At 36.3% G+C, this 23,721-nt stretch overlaps 1 protein-coding gene across 1 annotated transcript in view; it reads left to right on the forward strand.

Moving 5' to 3' along the window:
• Window positions 1-16,830, forward strand: part of LOC145674855 (uncharacterized) — a 203,636-nt gene extending 186,806 nt beyond the window's left edge. The window contains exons 5-6 of the mRNA XM_081745090.1: window positions 10,007-10,275; window positions 15,891-16,830. Of these exons, the coding sequence (XP_081601216.1) occupies window positions 10,007-10,275; window positions 15,891-16,626 (1,005 nt within the window). The 3' untranslated portion in view covers window positions 16,627-16,830. The remainder of the gene's footprint in view (window positions 1-10,006; window positions 10,276-15,890) is intronic.
• The last annotated feature ends 6,891 nt before the right edge of the window (window positions 16,831-23,721 follow it).

Genomic DNA, 23,721 nt, shown 5'->3' on the forward strand with positions numbered 1-23,721 from the left:
AGGTAAGTTTTCCTCCCTTAGTTGATATATCTATAAGAATTAGGGCATTAGGTAAGTTTTCTTCCCTTCACTTGTATACATGAATGAGAACATTAGGTAAGCTTTCTTCCCTTAGCCTATATACAGGAATTAGGACATTAGGTAAGTTTTCCTCCCTTAGTTTATATAAGAATAAGGGCATTAGGTAAGTTTTCTTTCCTTCACTTGTATACATGAATGAGAACATAAGGTAAGTTTTTCCCCTTAGCCTATATACAGGAATTAGGACATTAGGTAAGTTTTCCTCCCTTAGTTTGTATATCTATAAGAATTAGGGCATTAGGTAAGTTTTCTTCACTTCACTTGTATACATGAATGAGAACATAAGGTAAGTCTTCTTCCCTTAGCCTATATACAGGAATTAGGACATTAGGTAAGTTTCCCTCCCTTAGTTTGTATATCTATAAGAATTAGGGCATTAGGTAAGTTTTCTTCCCTTCACTTGTATACATAAATAAGAACATTAGGTAAGTTTTCTTCCCTTAGCCTGTATACAAGTATTAGAACATTAAGTAAATATTCTACCCTTAGTTTAAAGCAATAAAAGTTTAGCTTTAGTTCATCCAAGAAGAAGTCTTTATAAACTACAAAGTTCTAATTTATTATAGCTATGCCGCTGGAGTTGCCCATCCTTTCTGCAGTTGTCAAAAGAATATCTCTGGTGGAAAAAAGAAAACATGCATGATCAGAGTCAAAGTTTACGAAAATTAAAATCGCAGCAGTTTCTTTCACGTGATTCCACAATATTCCTCACGGTGCCGAGTGAACACCATACTGACAAAACCTTTTGGTTACTCATTCAAGAACTGACCAAATTCCACACTGTTTAACTTCGGTGTTGTCGCGGGAACTGCTAGAGCACTGCGGAGATTCCACAGTGTTCGATCTCGGTGTTCTCGTGGAAACTGATTTAGCACTGCGAAGACCCTATAATTATTTGACTTCGGTTTTCTCGGCAGAACTGATTGAATAATGCTGGGACTCCACACTGTCTTTCTTCGGAGTTTTCGTGGGAACTGATAGAGCAGTGCAGATACTGTCCATTGCTTAACTTCGGAGTTTTGTGGGAACTGATAGAGCAGTGCAGAAATTGCACACTGCTTAACTTTGGAATTTTCGTGGGAACTGATATAGCAGTGCAGAAACTGCACACTGTTTAACTTTGGAATTTTCGTGGGAACTGATAGAGCAGTGCAGAAACTGCACACTGTTTCGCTTTGGAGTTTTTTGTAGGAACTGATAGAGCAGTGCAGTAACTGCCTATTGCTTAACTTTGGAGTTTTTGTAGGAACTGATAGAGCAGTGCAGAAACTGCCTATTGCTTGACTTCGGAGGTTTCGTGGGAACCGATAGAGCAGCGCAGAAACTGCACACTGCTTAACTTTGGAGTTTTTGTAGGAACTGATAGAGCAGTGCAGAAACTGCCTATTGCTTGACTTCGGAGGTTTCGTGGAAACTGATAGAGCAGTGCGGAAACTGCACATTGCTTGACTTTGGTGTTCTCACGGGAACAGATAAAGCAGTGCAGAAAATCCATATTGTTTCACTTTGGCGACCTTACGGAAATCCGTAAACTAGCCTTACTAGGGCATTGGCTTTGTTTGATAGACACATGTTCTACTTTTAAAACTTCTTAACGGATTTCTCGAATTAAACCCCTCGATTCTATTTTAGAACCATACCACCATTGCAGTTACTGTGCGACAATGATTTGGAAGCATGAATTTTGTCGTAAGTAATGATAATTCTTATTTGATGTTCGCTGTTCACGTTCGAACGACGAAATTAAGATCCATTGATGTAGGAGCATACTAAGAACAGAATATAAGAAGCGGAAAAATGAGGGATAGATATGACAGGAAAAATGAAAAGGGTAGGAGACGAAAAAAAAGGAAAAAAGAAGGAACGATCTTGTGCAATGTTTCAGCGAGATACCCCCAAAAAATGCCGGCATAAAGAAGGAAAATTTAAAACCGCTTTGTCCTTTGGAAGGTTGAATGATTTTCATAAACTGGAGAGTTGCTTCTTAGCATCTGAACAGCCGCATTACCCAAAAGTGCTTAAAAGAAAATTGCGAATGCATAATCAGTAAACGAGGTAAGTTGACGTGCAAGGAAGCAATATCTCAAACGAAGGATAAAGCTCATCCTTCCGAAGCCGTTTATTTCTTTTTTCCCTACCTCCCCCCAAAAAAAAGAGTTTAAAAAGGGGGTAACAAGAGAAAAGAGAAGTAGGAAGGGCGTTTTTGAAACTTCAATAAGGTATATTGTTTTTGATAACATGCTATCCATCCATATACATATACAGTATATATCCATCCTTATATTTATACCCATTACCTTTTCTCATCATACAGTCACACCCTAATCTTACCCTGTTAACGGTCCAACTATGCATATGTATGTTTACATTAGTTTAGATTCATTTCCTGTTAACGACATTTACTTTTTTTTTTGCCATTCCTAGTTAGAGAGAAAGGAACTTCTAACTCATAAAGAAGAAATTTTCCAGGTGTTGTATCGTCAAGATTAACGCACTTATTAAAAAGAGGTTTTAAAAGACTCATATTTTGCTGGATTTCGAGGTATTATCACGTTCTTCTGTATACTTCATTTACTTTCTGTTCTCCGTTTTGTTTGAAATGTTGGTGTCTTCAGAATATGAAGCAAAACGTAATTCCATGTTCAGAAACTTGGTTGGTACTTGATGCATTTCAAAAACGAAGACTGAGAAAAGCCTCTTCTAAAATTTAATTCTAGATTCTTTTTCATGACATTTCGAACTGGGAAATGTTTATCATTACAGAAGGCCATACATTTGTTATGCTATTGTCTGGTTAACGATCTGGTATGAACTTAACGTCAGATAGAACGGGTGATCCAAGAATCACAAGCAGTCACACCAGTCACCACCAGATTTGATGACGCGGAGAGACCCGTGATCCAATATTATAGACAAACTCGCAATCCGATATCATAGGCAGACCTGCGATCCGATATCATAGGCAGACTCGCGATCCGATAACATAGGCAGAACCGTGATCCGATAACATTGGCAGACCCGTGATCCGATATCATAGGCAGACCCGCAATCCAATATCATATGCAGACCCGCGATCCTATAACATTGGCAGACCCGTGATCCGATAACATAGGCAGAACCATGATCCGATAACTTTGGCAGACCCGTGATCCCATATCATAGGCAGACCCGCGATCCAATATCATATGCAGACCCGCGATCCTATAACATTGGCAGACCCGTGATCCGATAACATAGGCAGAACCATGATCCGATAACTTTGGCAGACCCGTGATCCAATATCATAGGTAGACCCGCGATCCGATAACACAGGCAACCCTGTGGACCAATAACATAGGCAAACTCGTGATCCGATAACTTTGGCAGACCCGCGATCCAAATAGTCATACACTATTGAAATGAAGTGAAATTAAATTTCTAGTTCTACGTTCCACTGACTTCCCCTCTTGGCTAAATGAGACGGATGATTAATGAAAGTCTAGGGCTATGAAAGAATAGCCTGAGTGAAAATGTGGGAGGAAATAGAAGAACCTCTAGGAAACTCATAGAAACAATGTTGTCACACCATAAGCTCAAATAGCCTTGGATTGAACCATTAGAAGTCAACGACGAAGAGGATATGGGAACAACAGATGGCAGCACTTCTACTCATGTAAATGTTTTCACAAAAATCTTACACTGTACCCCCCACCCACCCACCCATCATACATATAGAGAGTATGTATAAAGGTGCTAATGTAATCTTAACAAAGAAAATTCCCTTCTGTCTCTCTTTTCTCATTAAAGCAATCATTTTATTTCTCTCTTGTTGTACGAGGTTCCTCATGACTATATGATTAGCGAACGCACCTTTGGCACGAAAGATGGGTTGAATTCGTGGTAGGAGCTATGTGATTCGGATTGGACTTTAAACTGTAGGTCCACATCTCATGCACTCTTGCTGTTAAAAGGGACACTAAAGCCCTTGAAGAGAAACCAGCCCGGTCGTGGCTCGTCGGCCGCAATCCTTCGGCTTTCTTCGGATCATACGAAGCGACACAAAGTTTATCGGAAATTGGGAAATGATGTAGAAAAAAGCAGCAACGGCACAGCACTGCACGGCATGATATGTTTAAATGTTGCACCCGTGGCACGGCACCCTATGTGTAGAGCCTGACATACTGAAAATAATACAAAATTTACCATTTTTCTTTTACTTGTTTTTCGTAAGTGAAAGGAGATAATGAAATGCAACTTACCACTTCAGTGTTGCCATCCATAGAAATTACAGTGTTGCCAGAATAATTTTACCCCCAAAATGGCAATTAAGATGGCGTTCGATGCAGTAGTGGTGTAGAAGTGGCTCCGTTTAAAGCGCTGGTAAAAGAAGTTAAAAGTCTCTGATAAGTTGTAAAATGTAGTGTTACAGTTGCGTGAATATATCGTGCTCAGTGTGAGTTTAGAATTACCTCATTTTATGTAGAATAATGACTGTTATTTGCGTGATTTTCTAAGTACTTTGCTCTATCGAAGAAGGTTTTGTTTACAATCTACTCTCCCGGATGTACGAAGCATGAATCAGTGTTGGAAACTCTACATTTATGTATAGTGACGGTGTAGTGTAATTTTTGGTATTGTAAGTGAGCGGAACTGAGCAACTGTACTTTTAATTCAAAAATTATTGAGCAATGATTTAAAATATAATTATTGATAGTATAAGAAGTATCATAGTAAATCTCACGTGGATATTTTGATCAGTTAATTTTTTATGATAAACGTTGTAGTGATCAAAAGGAGATTGAATTAGTTTACTCCTTATTGGAAATAGGTGTAATCTTACTGTGAAATCTACTTCTACCGGTGTCAGCGTTGGAAATATCAAAGGTTTTTCCGTCTTCAGTAATACATAATGGGAATTTGTGGTAAGTGTTCCAAGTCTATATCTAGGCAAGATACTAATTTAAAGATACAATGTGGGGAATGCAAGAATCTATTTCATGGGACTTGTGTTAATATGAAGGAGGAGGATGTTAAATTTCTGAAAGTCAGTGACCAAATTTGGCGTTGTGAAGATTGTAGTAGAGTGCGACGAAAATCATTGGTTAGTGATAATCCATCTGAAGTGAGTGAACAAATCCCTACTTTAACTCAAATGTATCAATTATTACTGAGCATTAAAAATGAAATAAACGATATTAAGGGTAGAAATAGAAAACTGGAAGAAGAGTTAGGCAAATCTTTAAATTCAGTACACGAAAACTTAGAGAAAACTTTAACCTCATTAGAAGCCAAACTGAAGAACTGAATAAATGCAAGGACGACATCGATGTTCTGAAAAACGAAAATTTACTGTTAAAGAAACAAATTGATAAATTAAGAGTTGAATTAGACGAAACAGATCAATACAATAGGAGAAACACAGTTGAAATTCATGGGGTTCCCCTCCTACCTAACGAAGATGTTAATGACATAGTCAAAAAGGTTGGTGGTGCACTTGATATTGATGTAACCGAGAATATGATCGATGTTTGTCATAGATTAAAAAATCACCTAATCAGCCAAATCCAGGTATCATCCTAAAATTTGTTAAGCGTTCTGACAAGGATAGGTTTATTAAACAAAGTAAGGTCAAAAGAAATTTATCCTGTAAAGATCTCGGTTTATCTATTGGAGGTCCTGTCTATACTAACCATAGTCTGACATTGCATAGGCAAATAGTCTTTAGTGAAGCGAGAAAAGTTAAGAGAGAAAAAAATTACGACTACTTGTGAATAGACTATGCTGGTAATATCCGACTGAAGAAGAAAGCTGATGATACTTTTGTATATACACTTAACACAGTTGAAGAAGTAAGACATCTGACATAGATACATGAGTGAAAGCCATAATTTGATACATTTAAATTATCAGAATGTTAGAGGTATACGTAGTAAACTTATAGAATTATATACAAATATTGCAGCTTCAAGCTTTGATATAATATTACTAACTGAAACTTGGCTGTGTGAGGGTATATACAATGGTGAATTTATTGTATAATGTTTATCGGTGTGATAGGACTCATAAAAATGGCGGTGGTTTTCTCATAGCTATTTTAAGAGATTATTATGTATCTGAGGTATCCATAACAGTAAATTGTATTGAAGTTCTTTGTCTAAAAGTTACAATATCTAGAAGAAGTTTTTATATACTATTGGTATACTTTCCACTGAAGAGTCAAGTAGGAACCTATAATGATTTCTTTCAAAAATTAGAGGAAATCGATGACATATATGATCAAAGTTTGCTTGTTGTTGGTGATTTTAATATATCATCAATTACGGATGCTGATTTTGATTTATTGCAGGGTGGGGCTGTTTGTAATATGTTGTCGAATTTCATTTCTTTACATAATTTAACATCGCATAATTTAATAAGAAATATGTAGGGAAAACTTTGGACTTGGTTTTGTCTAATTTTGGAGATGATATTAATCTAACTAGAAATGTATTTCCATTATTGACAGAAGATAATCATCATCCATCTCTTAATTTTAATATTAATCTTGGAAATTACACACCAAGCATAAAACCTAACTCAAGTACTTTGTTTAATTTTAGTAAGGTCAATTTTTATAACCTTTATAAACAACTTGAGCTACAAGATTGGATGCATCTATATAATATAAATGATGTTGATAAAGCTGTCAAATATTTTTACGATGTTCTTAATAGTATTATTGAAAGAAATGTGCCAAAAAGGAAAATATATAAGAAATATCATATCCATGTTGGTTTACATCAGAAATTATTAATACATTGAAAGAAAAGTATTATTATAGGAAACAAATAAAAACTTCCGACTACAATTTAAATAAATTTAAGGAATTGCGTAGAAAATCAAAAACGTTGATTAAAAGGGCTTATGCTTTATATATAAATCAGTCAGAAATGGCATTGAAGGATAATCCTAAAAATTTTTGGAATTATATTAAAAATAAGAAGAATCAAAATTTAGGAATGTCATATGACTTTCAAAGGTAAAGTAGTTACAACAGATGCGGACATAGCTTACAACTTTGTTCAATATTTCAAAAGTGTTTATTCTCCTCAGCCTTCTGATTACGATATTATCTCCCATACCAAGTCAATCATACTTTATTGTTTGACGGTGAATTCCATTTCTGAATGTGAAATTAAAGAGGCTATTAAAAAGTTAAATAAAATCTTCTAAATCAAGTGGGCCCGATCTGTTGCCAACTTATTTATTAAAAGGATGTGGAGAAGTTTTAATAAAACCATTAAATTACATTTATAATTTGATATTAAAAACTTCAGAATTTCCAGAAATCTGGAAAATTAGTAAAATTCGTCCAATACATAAGAAAGGAGATGCCAAGAGTATTGAAAATTATAGACCAATATCTCTAATTTCCACGGTAGCTAAAATATTTGAGCATATTCTCTATAATAGAATATTTCATTATGTCAAACCATACGTATCTAATTTTCAACATGGATTTTATCCACGGAGATCGACTGTTACTAATTTATTTATAACTATCCAGTCTATTGCGGATTCCCTTAATAATGGCTTTTCAGTGGATGTAATTTATACAGATTTTGCGAAGGCCTTTGATAAGCTAGATCATGCTGTATTACTTGCAAAATTATCTAATTATGGCTTTCCTAAGCAACTACTATTATTAATTTCTTCTTACTTAAAAGGTCGAAAACAATATGTTGTGTATAATAATCACAGTTCTCCATTATTTGATGTTAATTCGGGTATACCACAAGGCTCTAATCTTGGACCTCTTTTCTTTCTACTATCTGTTAATGATTTACCATCTATACTTGAACATTCACACTGTTTATTATATGCGGATGATATGAAATTATACAAGGAAGTAAGAGAACTTGACGATGTTCTAAAGCCTCAGAGGGATTTGAATAACTGCTATTTATGGAGTGTTGAAAATAAGTTATATTTTAATATAAATAAATGTAATGTAATGGCATTTTCAAAAAATAGAAACTCTATACATTATAATTACACCTTAACAAATACTATTCTTAATAGAGTTCAGGAGGTAAATGATTTGGGTGTCATTGTAAATACCAAATTGTGTTTTAACGCACATATAGAAAAGGTTGTCAATGAAGCTTTCAAATCTCTAGGTTTTGTGATAAGAAGTACTAGAGATTTTAATAATCCATATGTCATTATTATGTTATTCAATTTTCTAGTAACGAAGCAAACTTGATTATGCAAGTATAGTTTGGAGACCGTATTATAAGCAGTACATTGCAAAAATTGAACAGATTCAGAATAAGTTTTTGAGATACTTATATTACAAAACGTATAGAATAAACTCTTATGAAAATAAAATATCGTATGCAACTCTTCTAAGGTTATTTGATGTTGGAAGATTATCTGCTAGACGAAGGTATTCTCAACTTATATTTCTTTTTAAGTTAATAAATGGAATTGTTGATAGTCCTGAGTGTTTGCATTTATTAAATTTTAATATTACACATAACTGTCTGAGGAAAAGATTGCCATTTATTTGTAAAAGATCCAAAACCATTGCGCATTTGAATACATCCTTGATAAGTATGTGTAGATTATTTAACAATTGAATACAAAATAATATTGAAATTGATTTTGCTATGCCATGTATTGCCTACATAAGATCGCTTATAACAATTTTACCACAATTAGATTATCTATAGTATTGATATTTCTATATCTACTTATTATATAAGCCAATTTAATTGTAACATGATAATAACATAAGTCCTTAATATTTGAACAATCCTTCTATTGTTACTATTTTGAATTTGCTTAGTAACAATATTGTATCTATTAAAAATTGCTTTCATAAGTTAGTTATATCAGACTTCTAATGTATTTTCTATTGTCTTTTGGTCGTATGTGATTTGGTAGTTTGTTTATCTTTTCTTCCTGGTATTTTATTCACTTCTTGCTCTCTCCCTATGCATTTAGCATTTTGCCATTGTATGCTCTGATATTTTCTTGTGGATATATTTTTATTTATTTTGTTTCTTCTATTTTTATTTTCTCTTCTATTGTTCATTTGTAGAAATAATATTAATTTTGTAAGCCTGTTGTAACTGGGATAAGCTCCTCTAATAGGCAGCGATAATAAATAATAATAATAATAATAATAATAATAATAATAATAATAATAATAAAATTTAAGTTATTGCAGTGACTAAAGGAACAAACTCAACAGCATTTGATTACATATCATATTGTTTTGGTATCCTGTGAAATATATTTTAAACAACATTGTTATTTAATTTTAATAACTGTATGTTAAAATTATTTTGGTTATTACAAAGTGAATACAACAATTATTTAAAAAGTAGTTCACAGGATACCAAAACAACATGATATGTAATCAAATGCAGTTGATTTCGTTCCTCTAGTCGTTGCCTTAACTTAGAGTTTGAGGGAATTGTTATTCTGGCAACACTGTAATTTCTATGGACGCCAACACTGTACTTTCTATGGATGGCAACACTGAAAATTCTTCAAGTGCATATTTGTCTGTTGTAGAATAACATTATCTATGATTGTGGTAAGTTGCATTTCATTTTTACCGTTCACTTATGAAAAACAAGCAAAAGAAAAAAATTGTAAATTTTGTATTATTTTTAGGGTGTCAGGCTCTTAAAACAGGAAGAATTGTAAGATCCATTACATAATACTGTTACTCCTTGTATGGTTGGGAAAATCTCTGTAGACAGTAACTTTGCTGGAAAACCGCCTGAAGGAAACCATTTCAAATTTGTCTCTGATCACACAAACACAACTATTTGTAGAATATTCCAGGAACGTTCTAAAAAAATTCAAGTATGAAAAGAAAATTCCTTAGTCATTACGTATACTGTATGTTGTTTGCTGTACCTAAAATCTATTTTTTTTTCTGTAATTTTAGGAAAATTTACGAAAACATGTTCTCAGCAGCAACAAACACACTGGGAAGCATTTGTATGAGTGCAAATTCTGCTCAGATGACAAAAGTGGTGGTGAGAGTTCTTCTGGATTCTGCACTAACTTTGCCAAAGAGTTCAAGGTTCATCTCTTGACCGAGCACGCTACCAAATTTCAATCTGCAAGTGCAGTGTCCACATATGTTGCTGGAATATATGATGCAGATAATGATCCAAAACATATTGAGAATCCTATCGAAGTTCCAGCTTGGAGGTAAGTCCTGTATATTCAAGTAATTTCTTTAAAATGGTAGATTAGATATTACAGTACATATTTTCTAAAATGTTTATATTTAGATATCATAATAGAGATTTTCTAAATTTCTTACGTCTTTTATCGGTTCTTCAAACTCACAGAACATTTCGCCTCTCAATCTTGACCTCACTTATCTCATGACCGATGAAACTCTCACTTAATATTGATTTATCATCTCAATCTTGACCTCACTTATCTCATGGCCGATGAAACTCTCACTTAATATTGATTTCTCATCTCAATCTTGACCTCACTTATCTCATGACCGATGAAACTTTCACTTAATATTGATTTCTCATCTCAATCTTGACCTCACTTATCTCATAACCGATGAAACTCTCACTTAATATTGATTTCTCATCTCAATCTTGACCTCACTTATCTCATGACCGATGAAACTTTCACTTAATATTGATTTCTCATCTCAATCTTGACCTCACTTATCTCATGACAGATGAAACTCTCACTTAATATTGATTTCTCATCTCAATCTTGACCTCACTTATCTCATGACCGATGAAACTCTTCACTTAATATTGATTTCTCATCTCAATCTTGACCTCACTTATCTCATGACCGATGAAACTCTCACTTAATATTGATTTCTCATCTCAATCTTGACCTCACTTATCTCATGACTGATGAAACTCTCACTTAATATTGATTTCTCATCTCAATCTTGACCTCACTTATCTCATGACTGATGAAACTCTCACTTAATATTGATTTCTCATCTCAATCTTGACCTCACTTATCTCATGACCGGTGAAACTCTCACTTAATATTGATTTCTCATTACTTGTAGTCCTCAGTCTCACTTAATGACGAGGGTGATTCAGAAGGTAATGCCTCTTAATTGATACCTTTCCTTGTATTTGACAGATAGCACCGATACAGGCATCAGTGGAAAGCTTGCAATATCAGTTACAAATGGTGGCATCATCTTTCAACATAATCTCCATTACGGGCAACACTCTTGCGCCAACGCGAAACAAAGTTTTTCATGCCGTTGGCGGAGAATTGTGGTGGCTTCTGGCGATAACATTGCCGGACTGCTGCTTCCGTCTCCGTGTCACAACTGTAGCGTTGGTACTTAAGATGGTCCTTAAGTTTGAGGAAGAAACAAAAGTTGCAGAGCTCAAGATCTGGACTATAGGCAGGATGAGGCAGAATGTCAACAACAGTTTACCAGCAGATGGGACAACTTTGATTTTTTTGGCGGAGGAGAGGACGTGTGGCAGTACTCCATCGAATGACGCTTCGTTTATGGGTCGTTATGGTGTATTCGCAACTCGTCGCCGGCAATGAATGTTCCTGGGCGCACAACCTTCCGCAGTCAGAAATTCAGTGACAGTCCGCAGTTTCAAACGGCGTCATCACTGTATGCCATAGATCGATCCATTATTCTGGAACGAGAATAGATAGGAAGGTGAAACAAGAAACATTCTATACCTTAAACATCAGTGCATTAATGATAAAGAGTTCAGAATGTTTGCAGTACTATTGGCTAAGTAGTGGGCTTGGAGGCTGTACTTTCTGAATCACCCTCGTAAGATTCACAGTACTCATGATCTTTATACTTCAAGCTGACCGCACCAAACTTCAACCTTACAACCAAAATGCAACATCATGTCATTTGCTGATTCCTCAAACTTAATGTTACCTGGTGATCTGTTAATTTCACCTAACTTAAACTTCGCATTATTCTGGATCTTAATTGCACTTAACCTCAACTTCACATTTCTTCTGGCCTTTAGTGTCACCTAACTTTACGGTTGCACCGCTTCCGATACTTAACTCTGACTACGTCTTTTGGCCCTTTGAATCTATTAACTTTACTCTTCACTTGCGGTCAATCTTGCACCACTTCTCGACCTAACTTAAGCTCGCACAACTTTTGATACTTACGCTTCAATCTCTCATCACTTGCTGCTTTTATTTTCACTGTAATTTGACGTCGCACAAAATGCTGATCTTTAACTTGACTTAATATTGCACCAATTTTCGCCTTTAACTTCACCCAAACTCAACCTTACACCATTCTAACCTTTAATTTAACTTAATCCAAATTTCATACTACTTCTGAATTTCAACCTAACTCAGTGGTTCCCAACCAGTGAGTCGCGAGAAGTTAAAAATTATGAAGCATTTAATAATTAGGCAGTAACAATCAACAGCTCTAATGACAGCAATATTGCTCACTAGTATGTAGAGTCAGTTACAGACTTACGCTGTTATAACTATATTATTATTAATAAAAATCAAACAAATGTGTTGCGGTGTCGTGTGCGCTCAGTAAAGTGTGTCGTCAAGTTAAAAAAGGTTGGGCACCACTGACCTAACATACTAACCTTACTGTACTTCCAGTTCCTAACTTCCTAGATTTTAACCGCACGCTACTTTCTAGCATTCAACGTCACTCAATTTCATACCACTTCTGATCCTTAACTTTGCTCAACTGAACTCCGCACAACTTGTGCGTAACCTCGCTTAATCTGAACCTTGCATCACTTCTCCTTTTACGTACGGCTCTAACTCAAGGTCACACCATTTCTGTTTTCAACTTCACTCAAAGTCAGCCTCGTACTATTTCTGGTTACTAACTTCCATAACTTTGACCTTACTGCACTTTTGGCCTTCAATGTCATCTAACTTCAATCAACTGATCCTCGCATAACTTGCTTTTTAATTTTCTTTAATCTCAACCTCACACCTATTCTGTTCGTATCTTCAGAAAATTTCAGCCTTGCACCATTTCTGTCCTTAACTTCACTCAAAGTCAACTTCTCACCACTTCTGTTCCTTTACTTCACTCAAAGTCAACTTCTCGCCACTTCTGTTCCTTTACTTCACTCAAAGTCAACTTCTCACCATTTCTGTTCCTTTACTTCACTCAAAGTCAACTTCTCACCACTTCTGTTCCTTTACTTCACTCAAAGTCAACTTCTCACCACTTCTGTTCCTTTACTTCACTCAAAGTCAACTTCTCACCACTTCTGTTCCTTTACTTCACTCAAAGTCAACTTCGCACAACTTCTGTTCCTTTACTTCACTCAAAGTCAACTTCTCACCATTTCTGTTCCTTTTCTCACTCAAAGTCAACTTCTCACCACTTTTAAATTCTAAGTCTAATTTTACTTAACCCAATCTCGCACAAGTTTGTGCTTAAATTTCACTTATTCTCAACCTTACACCACTCGTGTTCCTTACTTTAACTCAATCTCGTACCAGTAATGTTTCTTAACTTTACTTAACCATAACCTCACATCACATCTGGCTGTTAACTCAAACTCAGTCTGATGGCGTAATATTCTTGCTTCGAGTACCCCATCCGCGAAGAAAAATCGCTAATAAATGGAAGCTCTATACCGAGCGTTTCAAAACAACACCGACAACGTTTGGGAGGTGATTCCTGACTCCAAGATAAGACAGAAAGTATAGACTAACCTGGGTGCACAAATGCTTCATTTCGGAGTTACAGGCTGCCGAAAATATGAAAAAAATGAACGTTAAAAGTCCATAGCTCCAAAACTATGGGACCTACCGTTGTTGGATCAAGACTTCACTTATGAACTAATACGTGCCCTATCCAAAAATACCTGTTTGAGAATCCTAAGGTACTCATGCAAAAATTTTTAAAGAGGGAGTTTGGCTACGGGCATATAATTTGAAGTGCTTACCAACTCCCTCTATAAAAACTGTTGCGGAAGTACCGCAGCATTCTGAAACATGGATATTTGGATAGGGCACATACTAGTTCCTAAGTGAAGTCTTGACCTGAGTACGGTAGGTTCCATAGTTTTGGAGCTACGGACGTGTAAAATTTTTGATGTTTTTGGCAGCCTATAACTCCAAAATGAAGCATTTGTGCACACATGTTGGTCTATACTTTCTGTCTTATCTTGGTATCTGGAATCATCTCTCAAACGTCGTCGGTGTTGTTTTGAAACACCCTGTATAATATTTCCATTACAAACAAGGACAGCTTAGACATTCTTCCCAGATGGGCCATGCAATATTCTTATACCCAATAAGAATTCTTTAAATAAAGTAGTTTGTCAAAAAAAAAAAAAAAAAAAAGTAATGCAGGTATTTGTAATCGTGAGACACTTAATTTCAACTTTTGGAAAATCAATTTCAAACAGGCCCAAAACCAGCCACAGAGGTTTGCAAGGGCCATGATTATGTTAGGGGGGCCAAGTCATAAAAAAGTGATCTTGCAAATTTCTAAACTATGTTTTTGTATTGAGGTCTAAAGGGGCCACAAAAAGTTTAGAGGAGACCAGGCCCCCTCTAGCCCCCACCAGTTGCGGGCCTGATTTCAAACCATAAATACAAAAGAACTATAAAAATGAAATTTATGAAAATTCTTATTTGAGACTATAGGATTAGATTTTATTCTAATTTATTCTGATGGTAGAACTACTAACATTTTGCTTTATGAAACTGGTGCGAAGTTTAAGGTTTATATATACTGTATATATAAAGTCTAATTTTACTCTAACTATATATACTCTCAAAACTCAAACTAATTTCAGATTACAAGGGATGAAGAGGAAAGGGGAAAAGTAGTATACAGCAAAGATTTATCTTTAAGTGAAGTATTTACAGATAGATGTCAAAGTAATGGCAACATCTATTTGCACTTGTACAGATTAATCCTGGATAAGAAACAAACCAGTAAAGAAAATATTGTGTATTACAAAGAATCATGTTAAATACCGCCTCTGTGGATTTTCTAGACTCAACGTCAACTTTTTGTTGCTCAGTGCACCGCCATGTTTAGACAACCCAGAGCATACGCCTCTTATTGTGCTCGCCATGTATAAACCAAGTCTATTTTTAGAAACGAGAAGAAAATTGACTTATTAAAACATTACTTTCCTCCATTTACAGGTAATTATTTATTATCGCGGCACTATCGTTTACATGCTACTGTGTTGGTGGCGGTGATCAGAGGTTTCGAAATTCCAGTCCCAGCGCGGATCTAGAGATTATACAGTTCTAGTCGCCCTAAGATTCTAGAAACAAGTTGTTCTAGATAATTGATTGAGTTCTGCAGTCAGTTGTGCCGCATCAACTCCAATAAATTATCTTCAATGTTCCGCCATCTCTCTAACTTCGCCTCGATTTTTCCCACTCAATTTCTCATATCTGATGCATTACCATAAGTTATGTGCGTCATCATGATCTTGGACACTGTTTTCCTCGATACATCTAACACACTGGCAGTTTTGGGTACACCATCTCTATCTAACTGTGCACCTACAATTGGCCTTCTTTAAAAATCGGAGAGGTCTCCCAGTTTCCATCTCCAACTTGTGACATATTGCAGACACAAATTCTTACTACACCGTCTCGCACACTACTCACTGTTACTCAATACAGAAATAACACAAGATGGTTGCAGTGCAAGAACATTCAGTGTTACCAACTCATAAAAAACCTATTACAGTTTAAGTGTTTCCGTTATTTTGATAACTGTATGTATATTTGTTTTGTGTTTTTCTATTAACGACTAATTTATTACTTGAATGATGATCAAGTACTGTTCTATTTTTTCTTTTACCTAGGAGCAAGACAAGAGGTCAGAACACCAGCAAATCTGATTGTAAGTCTTCAACGACAACCATACGACCAAGTACCACTGTGACATTGACGTCTGTACCAGAAGCTCCTCCAGCCATTTTGTTTTCTGGTGGTGATTCATCAGGAACTGTCACGAAGACAAACTCTCCAGGAACAACTGTTCATCAGTCATCATCATCATCATCATCAGACAGTCATCATCAACTCTTGTCCATAGTAGCCCTAGCTGATCGTAAAGATGATGTTATTTACATTCAATTGCCCGATTCCCAAGTAAACGATGAACATATTCTTGGTAGCTTAAGAGCAACTTCTCCACGCAATACAGACTTGCTTAGTTCTTCAGCCGCTGACACAATGCTTAATTCTGACGATTTTCGATCCACACTATCAACGTCTATCACCGATACAGGAGCCATTTTGTTACCACTTGAAGAAAGCATCGGACTAACGGAAGATGCCTTAACGTCTGACATTCATAATAACGAAATGACCGTTATTACAGTTCCTTTTCATGATACCAACGTCCTACTATCTCCTCCTCACGCTAGTTCCTCTGGGCCTTCCAATAGCGAACACAATGCTTCTACCAATAATAGTGCCAAAGGTTCACCAGAAGTCAACAGTTACCAAGATGTCTTGAAGCAGTGTATTCAGTTTGTGCAAGAAGACGATAAAGAAACCAGTGCTAATCAACAATATTTAGTCATACTCAAGTGACTAGAAACCTAAATGTTTCTCTTGCAGCTTGCGTTAATAATTGTCTTTGGATCATGTATGTGTATGAATTTGATGCATTATATGTTACCGTTAAGACATATTCATTACAGAAAAAGGATCAATTATAGTTTACTTTTATTTCTTTAGATAAAGACTGGACCACTGATAAGTTCTATATTCCCTTAACACAGTGATTACCAAACTTATGAAGCTTCTGAGCTACCGTACCATTTCTAAGTCCTACTGTGAGCCATCGTACCATTTCTAAATCCTACTGTGAGCTACCGTACCATTTCTAAATCCTACTGTGAGCTTTTACCATTTCTAAATCCTACTGTGAGCTACCGTGCCATTTCTAAATCTTACTTTGAGCTACCGTACCATTTCTAAATCCTACTGTGAGCTACCGTACCATTTCTAAATCCTACTGTGAGCTACCGTACCATTCCAAATCCTACTGTGAGCCATCGTACCATTTCTAAATCCTACTGTGAGCTACCGTACCATTTTTAAATCCTACTGTGAGGTATCGTACCATTTCTAAATCCTACTGTGAGCCATCGTACCACTTCTAAATCCTACTGTGAGCTACCGTACCATTTCTAAATCCTACTGTGAGCTACCGTGCCATTTCTAAATCCTACTGTAAGCTACCGTACCATTTCTAAATCTTACTGTGAGGTATCGTACCATTTCTAAATCCTACTGTGAGCTACCGTACCATTTTTAAATCCTACTGTGAGGTATCGTACCATTTCTAAATCCTACTGTGAGCCATCGTACCACTTCTAAATCCTACTGTGAGCTACCGTACCATTTCTAAATCCTACTGTGAGCTACCGTGCCATTTCTAAATCCTACTGTAAGCTACCGTACCATTTCTAAATCTTACTGTGAGGTATCGTACCATTTCTAAATCCTACTGTGAGCCATCGTACCATTTTTAAATCCTACTGTGAGGTATCGTACCATTTCTAAATCCTACTGTGAGCCATCGTACCACTTCTAAATCCTACTGTGAGCTACCGTACCATTTCTAAATCCTACTGTGAGCTACCGTGCCATTTCTAAATCCTAATGTGAGCTACCGTACCATTTCTAAATCCTACTGTGAGCTACCGTACCATTTCTAAATCCTACTGTGAGCTACCGTACCATTTCTAAATCCTAATGTGAGCTACCGTACCATTTCTAAATCCTACTGTGAGCTACCGTACCATTTCTAAATCCTACTGTGAGGTATCTTACCATTTCTAAATCCTACTGTGAGCTACCGCACCATTTCTAAATCCTACTGTGAAGTACCATACCATTTCTAAATCCTACTGTGAGCTACCGTACCATTTCTAAATCCTACTGTGAGCTACCGTACCATTTCTAAATCTTACTGTGAGCTACCGTACCATTTCTAAATCCTACTGTGAGCTACCGTACCATTTCTAAATCCTACTGTGAGCTACCGTTCCTTTTCTAAATCCTACTGTGAGCTACCGTTCCTTTTCTAAATCCTACTGTGAGCTACCAATCAAAAGAACTACCAACTCTTTATTTTTAAAAAATGTTACATTTGTTTATTGCTTTTAAATTTACATTTCTAGTAAATATGAAATCAAACTATCCAAGTTAGCAAACGTCTAATATACATACAGAAAACATAACGTTTAGCAAATGTCTAATATACACATGAAAACATACCGTGCACAAACCCACGTGTATACAATGAACTTGAATTAATCTGTAACTTTAAGATCTGACGATTGTAATGCTTTAGATGTCCTCTGAAGTTTCTGCAATAAAGACGATATGAATATGAATATGAACTGTGAGATGAGGCTGACAACGGCAGTCGCGCGGCAGAAACAAGCAGTTGTTGTCGCCAGCGCCTCCTGCCGTCAGCGTCAGCTCAGTGGAGGAAGAGAGGTTAGCCAATCGGTGCGTTAACGCGATCTACCGAAATTGTCCCCGCGAGCTACTAGTAGCTGGCGATCGATGGTTTGGTGATAACTGCTTTAATATCAACAGCCTATTTTCTGGAGTTTAGTAGTTACTAATATAGGCCTTACTATATGATTGTGTACTATGAAATGTCGTCTTCTGAAAACTCGAAAGTTAAGTATTGCTGGGAAAATACACGTGCACCCAATCCAAATGAGTGAACGAGAGCAGAGGCGGACTAAATCCAAGTGGGCCCCGGGGTAATTGAAATTTTTCAAAATGTTCTTATAGAATCAATATGATCACACACTGCTACTATCTTCCGGAATTCTTATTTTCCATTACCACCCGTCACCACGTCGTGGTTAGCAGTCAGATTTGATGAGGTTTATTTAATATGTGTATTTTTTGTGTTTTAAATTTTTTAATAGTTTTTATTTTAATTTTTATTGGAATTATGTGCATTATGACCTGCATACGTAACTATCCAGTATATAATCTTATGTAAGGTGATATTTCCAACTTTCGCACTGCTATCTCGTGAACCTCTTTTTGTGTTAACGTTCAGAATGAAACAATTCGACCTTTGGTACTCTGCGAAAGTTCCTATTATACCATATCCTCAAAACCCAAAGACAATTCTGTTTCGTACTCGATGGAAATAACAGACAGTTTTGTAAGTCTTTCCTGGCTTATAGCGGCCTGCAAATACGTTTCGTCAGCTTCATTTTACTGAAAGACCGTTCAAATGATGCGACAGATATAGGCAGTGTAATCAACATTTGAAATGCAGTTGTCAAATTATTAGAGCCTTCTATCTCAATGAAAGATATGTATTTCAGGATATCTTGCAGAAGAACGTCCAGTTGTTCTTTAGCTTCCTGTGTGCATCTTACTAAATGAATGATGTCTTTATAATACTGTTATAATTCCACACCACCTTTGGAAGCGTCTATTTAGCTCACTGGGCTCTGATTGGCTGAGGGACCTCACGTGACGTGATCACTTTGTAGGAGTCAATGCTCTGTTGATTTTGGCATGGGTACCTTGGCTCAGCCACTAAATTTTGGGATGGATAGAGCTTGGCACACGAATGTCTGCCGCGATTCTAATTCTTCGTTGCCGTCAATCGCGGCAGAAATTCGTGAGCTAAGCTTTACATAGAACCACGCCCTTAAATTTTGGAAATTGCCAAAACTAGAATTTGGTAGTATAAGACGGGAGTATATACTTCAGTAAATTTAGGTAGTCCATCTCGTTCCCTTTTTATGAGTAAAAAATTGCCAAAAATTCACATTTCCGAGATTTTTCACCTATTTTATTCTCTTTGACGAGCCTTTATTACCTTAGAGCTCCTTCCTGGCTAAGCGGTTAGCGTACGCGCCTTTTGGCGTGGTATACCCGGGTTCGATTCCCGGCGGGAGCTCATGTGGTTCGGATTCCACGTTAATCACTATTTCTACGTCTTATATAATCTCGCTGCTGAACGGCACGTTAAACTCAAAATCACCTCACCTCTATTACCTTATGTAATTATATAGATGAGCACAGGGTCCATTCCTTTCCATAGGACATAAGTACATTCATTTTAACTTTTCAAAATTATTGAAGAGGTACATTGGCACACCCGTCAAATTTAGGGATTGTCAAAAAAAAATGGTAAATGTTCTCTTGACCCAAATATTTAACTTTGTAAATGTGATTTGTCCTACTTGTTGCCTTTTATGGGGGGAAAAATGCCAAGAATTTAAAATTTGTAGCGTTTTGACCTATTATATCCTGTTTTTTGAGGCTTTATAGTATTATGTGCTTAAGTGAATGAGCACAAGTATCAATTCTCTTCCATAGGTCATGTGTACGATGCTGCTCTTTTAAAATTTGAGATGCAGTACATAGTAGGCCCATTTCTTAAATGTGAGAATTCTGGAAAACGCATATGGGCAAATATTCTCTAGAACGTGAATATAATGTATACTTCTGTAAATTTTTAAGTATCTGTAAGTGGAGTTGCTTGCCTCTTTTTATGGGTACAAAATTCTCAAAAAATATATTGTCAAAAGTAATACTATATTTGCCGGGAATTTTAAATTTTGGCGAGAAAATTGAATTAGCATAAGGCGCAAATTTTGAATGTTCTGTTTGATGTTCACTAGATAATAACATATGATCGTTGAGATAATTACAGGGTCTCATTGTCTTTTATTGTTTTTTTTATTTTATTATTCCTAATTTTAAAGCATGGGCGAATGTACCTGCTCCAAAATTTTGAGAACTTAGACTAAATGTACCCATATCGTATGGGAAGAAAATGGACACTGTACTCATTCATATAACTATATAAGGTAATAAGGGCTTATCAAATACAATGAAATCGGTCAAAAACTTTGGAAATGTGAATATTTTTGCCTTTATTTTTTTTACCCATAAAAGGGAACGAGATGGATAACGCAGTAGGCAAGCTAAGCGTACATGGACTGATTGAAGTTACTGCCTCCAACGGACTGACGCAGCAAGACAGTTGAAACTGATACATTATTTCTCCCATAGATGGCACTATATGCTATGAACGACTCACTCAATAATAATCCAGTGTCAGTCCGGGAAGTTTTGGAAATACTCTCATGTATATCTATAAAGTACAGGATGAAGTAGTTATTGGAGATTAGAACCATGAAGAAAATTTTAAACTAGAGATTATTTTTGTGAAGGGCATATCAGAAGAATATAAAGCGTGTCTGTCAATCTTGTAGGAATGAGCATCCCAGAGGTATGTGTTTTGCTTATAAAATGAGGTAAACGGCAAACCTGTTTGGGATATGCGATAAGAACCCCAAAAACTGGATACATGTAAATCTCTACACTCTCTAGATTTCGGTATTTACAAGGGGATGATGTAGAGAACAGCATTCGCCGGTCACCGTTACACCATAGGATTTCCATGTAGTATTTCCTTCAGATCTACTTCCGGGGAGGTTTCGCTCTCCCCTGGAGCCGTTAAATTGTAATTATATGACACTGTTAAGCAGAACTCGGCCTTTAGCAAATAGTGACCTAGTATAACCCCCTCACATTTTCATTTTGCCCCTTCTCCGGATGAAATTTTCCGGAATTAAGCCTATCACCAAGTATATCCATTTTACAGAGCTTGGGTGAACCCTTTAGCAGCATTAGAACAATAAAGAAGACTCTACCTTCACTGGTGACCGAACTCAGGTATTCCGATCCCAGTTGGCAGGTAAAGGCCTTACCGACTGTGGTACTGAATCTAAAAGACGAGCCACTTACTTTTCTATATGATTTGAAGAAAAAAGTGGATTATCAAGAAAACGGTCAAATCAAGCAAATATGAGTTGAGTTGATTTTGAGTTTAGCGTCTCGTTCAGCATCGATGCTATATGAGACGTGGACCTACCGATTAACGTAGAATCCGAACCACATGAGCTCCCGCCGGGAATCGAACCCGGGTCTCACACGCCACAGGCGCGTACGCTAACCGCTTAGCCACGGAGGAGCTAAACCATAGTTTGCCGCTTTATCCAATATAAAGCAGGATTGAAGTCCATTTTATCCAATGTATACCTGAGCGTCAAGAGGAGGGCTGTAGCCCCTATAATGCCCCTTGGATCCGCGCCTGTATATATATATATATATATATATATATATATATATATATATATATATATATATATATATATATATATATATATATATATATATTAGTAGTCGTATGTGCAGAAAGAGTGATCAAAATCGTCCGCATTAACAGACATTAAAAATTAAAAGAGGAAAAAATGAACAAAATAAATACGCCTTGTAATGAATTAATACAAAAAACATATAAAATGCTACTACACTATTTTTTTGTTGCCCCTAAACTTGCAATAATTTCTAAAATGCATTCTTCAATTAAACAAGAAAGTTAGAGAGAGAGAAAGAGAGAAAAGATGAAACGAAACAATGAAAATGAACGTTAAGAATTATGTATGTGCAGCTATTAATTCTGAAGATCTGTCAGTAAGATTACAGGCATATTGTAAAAGAAGTACTCACACATATACACAAGTAAATGCGGGGGGGGGGGGTAAAAAGAAGCCTCTGAAACATGAAGGGTTTTCTTTAGAGAGACGGGGAGGGGGGAAAGAAAGAGGTCGAAGACAGCCAGCTAACGAACCTGACCTTGGCCCGTCTCTTTAGGCATCTCCAAGCGACTGACATTAAAAGTGAAATGATTGTCAAACCACCTACGTTTATGACCACATAAACTGTGTAATGTAACTTCGGCTGGACGTCATTAGTCAAGTAATGAGGGTTCTATTTAAGCGGATTCTTCGCCTTCCATGGCAAATGTGGTCGACAAAAAGCAACTTTATATGCTTGCATATGTGTTGTATGTAAGTATAATACATATGTGAGTGTGTGTGTGTGTTTTGTGTAGACTATATAATATAACAGTTTGACTGAGATTCGTCATGTCGAGATTCTTTATGGGTGGACTGGAGTCTAACATCCTTGATGAAATCATAATAATAAAACAATTGTCGCAGCTCAGCTTGAGAACTTACAGAAAGCGTTTAGTCAACAGGGTTGCCACGAATTCATCTTTGGGCCTATGGATCTTGATTATATGAAAGTGATTTTTTTTTTTCCATTTTATATAAGTAATTAAAAATAGATAATCACTCCATCTCAAATTGATAATATTATAGTAGTAAAATAGAAATGTATAATGATGAATTTAAGACATTTTCATTTAAGAAAAAACAGTAGGCCATTTGTTCTTTCAAGTCACATAATTTGTTTCTTTTTGGGTAAAGGTCTGTAATGGTCCAATTTTTTCAAAAAAAAAATCTAGAACAAATATCCACGACTTTTCACCCAAACCGTTTTTTACAAAATATATATATACAGTATGGTCCTTTACAATAACGGTCCGAAGACCTGATAATGTTCCTTAATCTGAAAATGGGTGTTGGTGATGTCCCAAGGCCCAGTACAGCAAAGGGGCTCGTTCGGAAGAACCTCAGGGCCCAGACGCAGCCAAGAGAGTAGTAGAAGTCCTAACGGCCCAGATGCTGACAAAATAGAGTCATATCTAAAAACAAATATCCACGTAGCGTGTATTCCCCATATTTTTCTCTGCAAATTATCTCTTCGTAGTAT

The sequence above is a fragment of the Thermobia domestica genome, chromosome 18 (genome assembly GCF_964235325.1).
Source record: "Thermobia domestica chromosome 18, izTheDome1.hap1.1, whole genome shotgun sequence".
Classification (NCBI taxonomy): Eukaryota; Metazoa; Arthropoda; class Insecta; order Zygentoma; family Lepismatidae; genus Thermobia; species Thermobia domestica.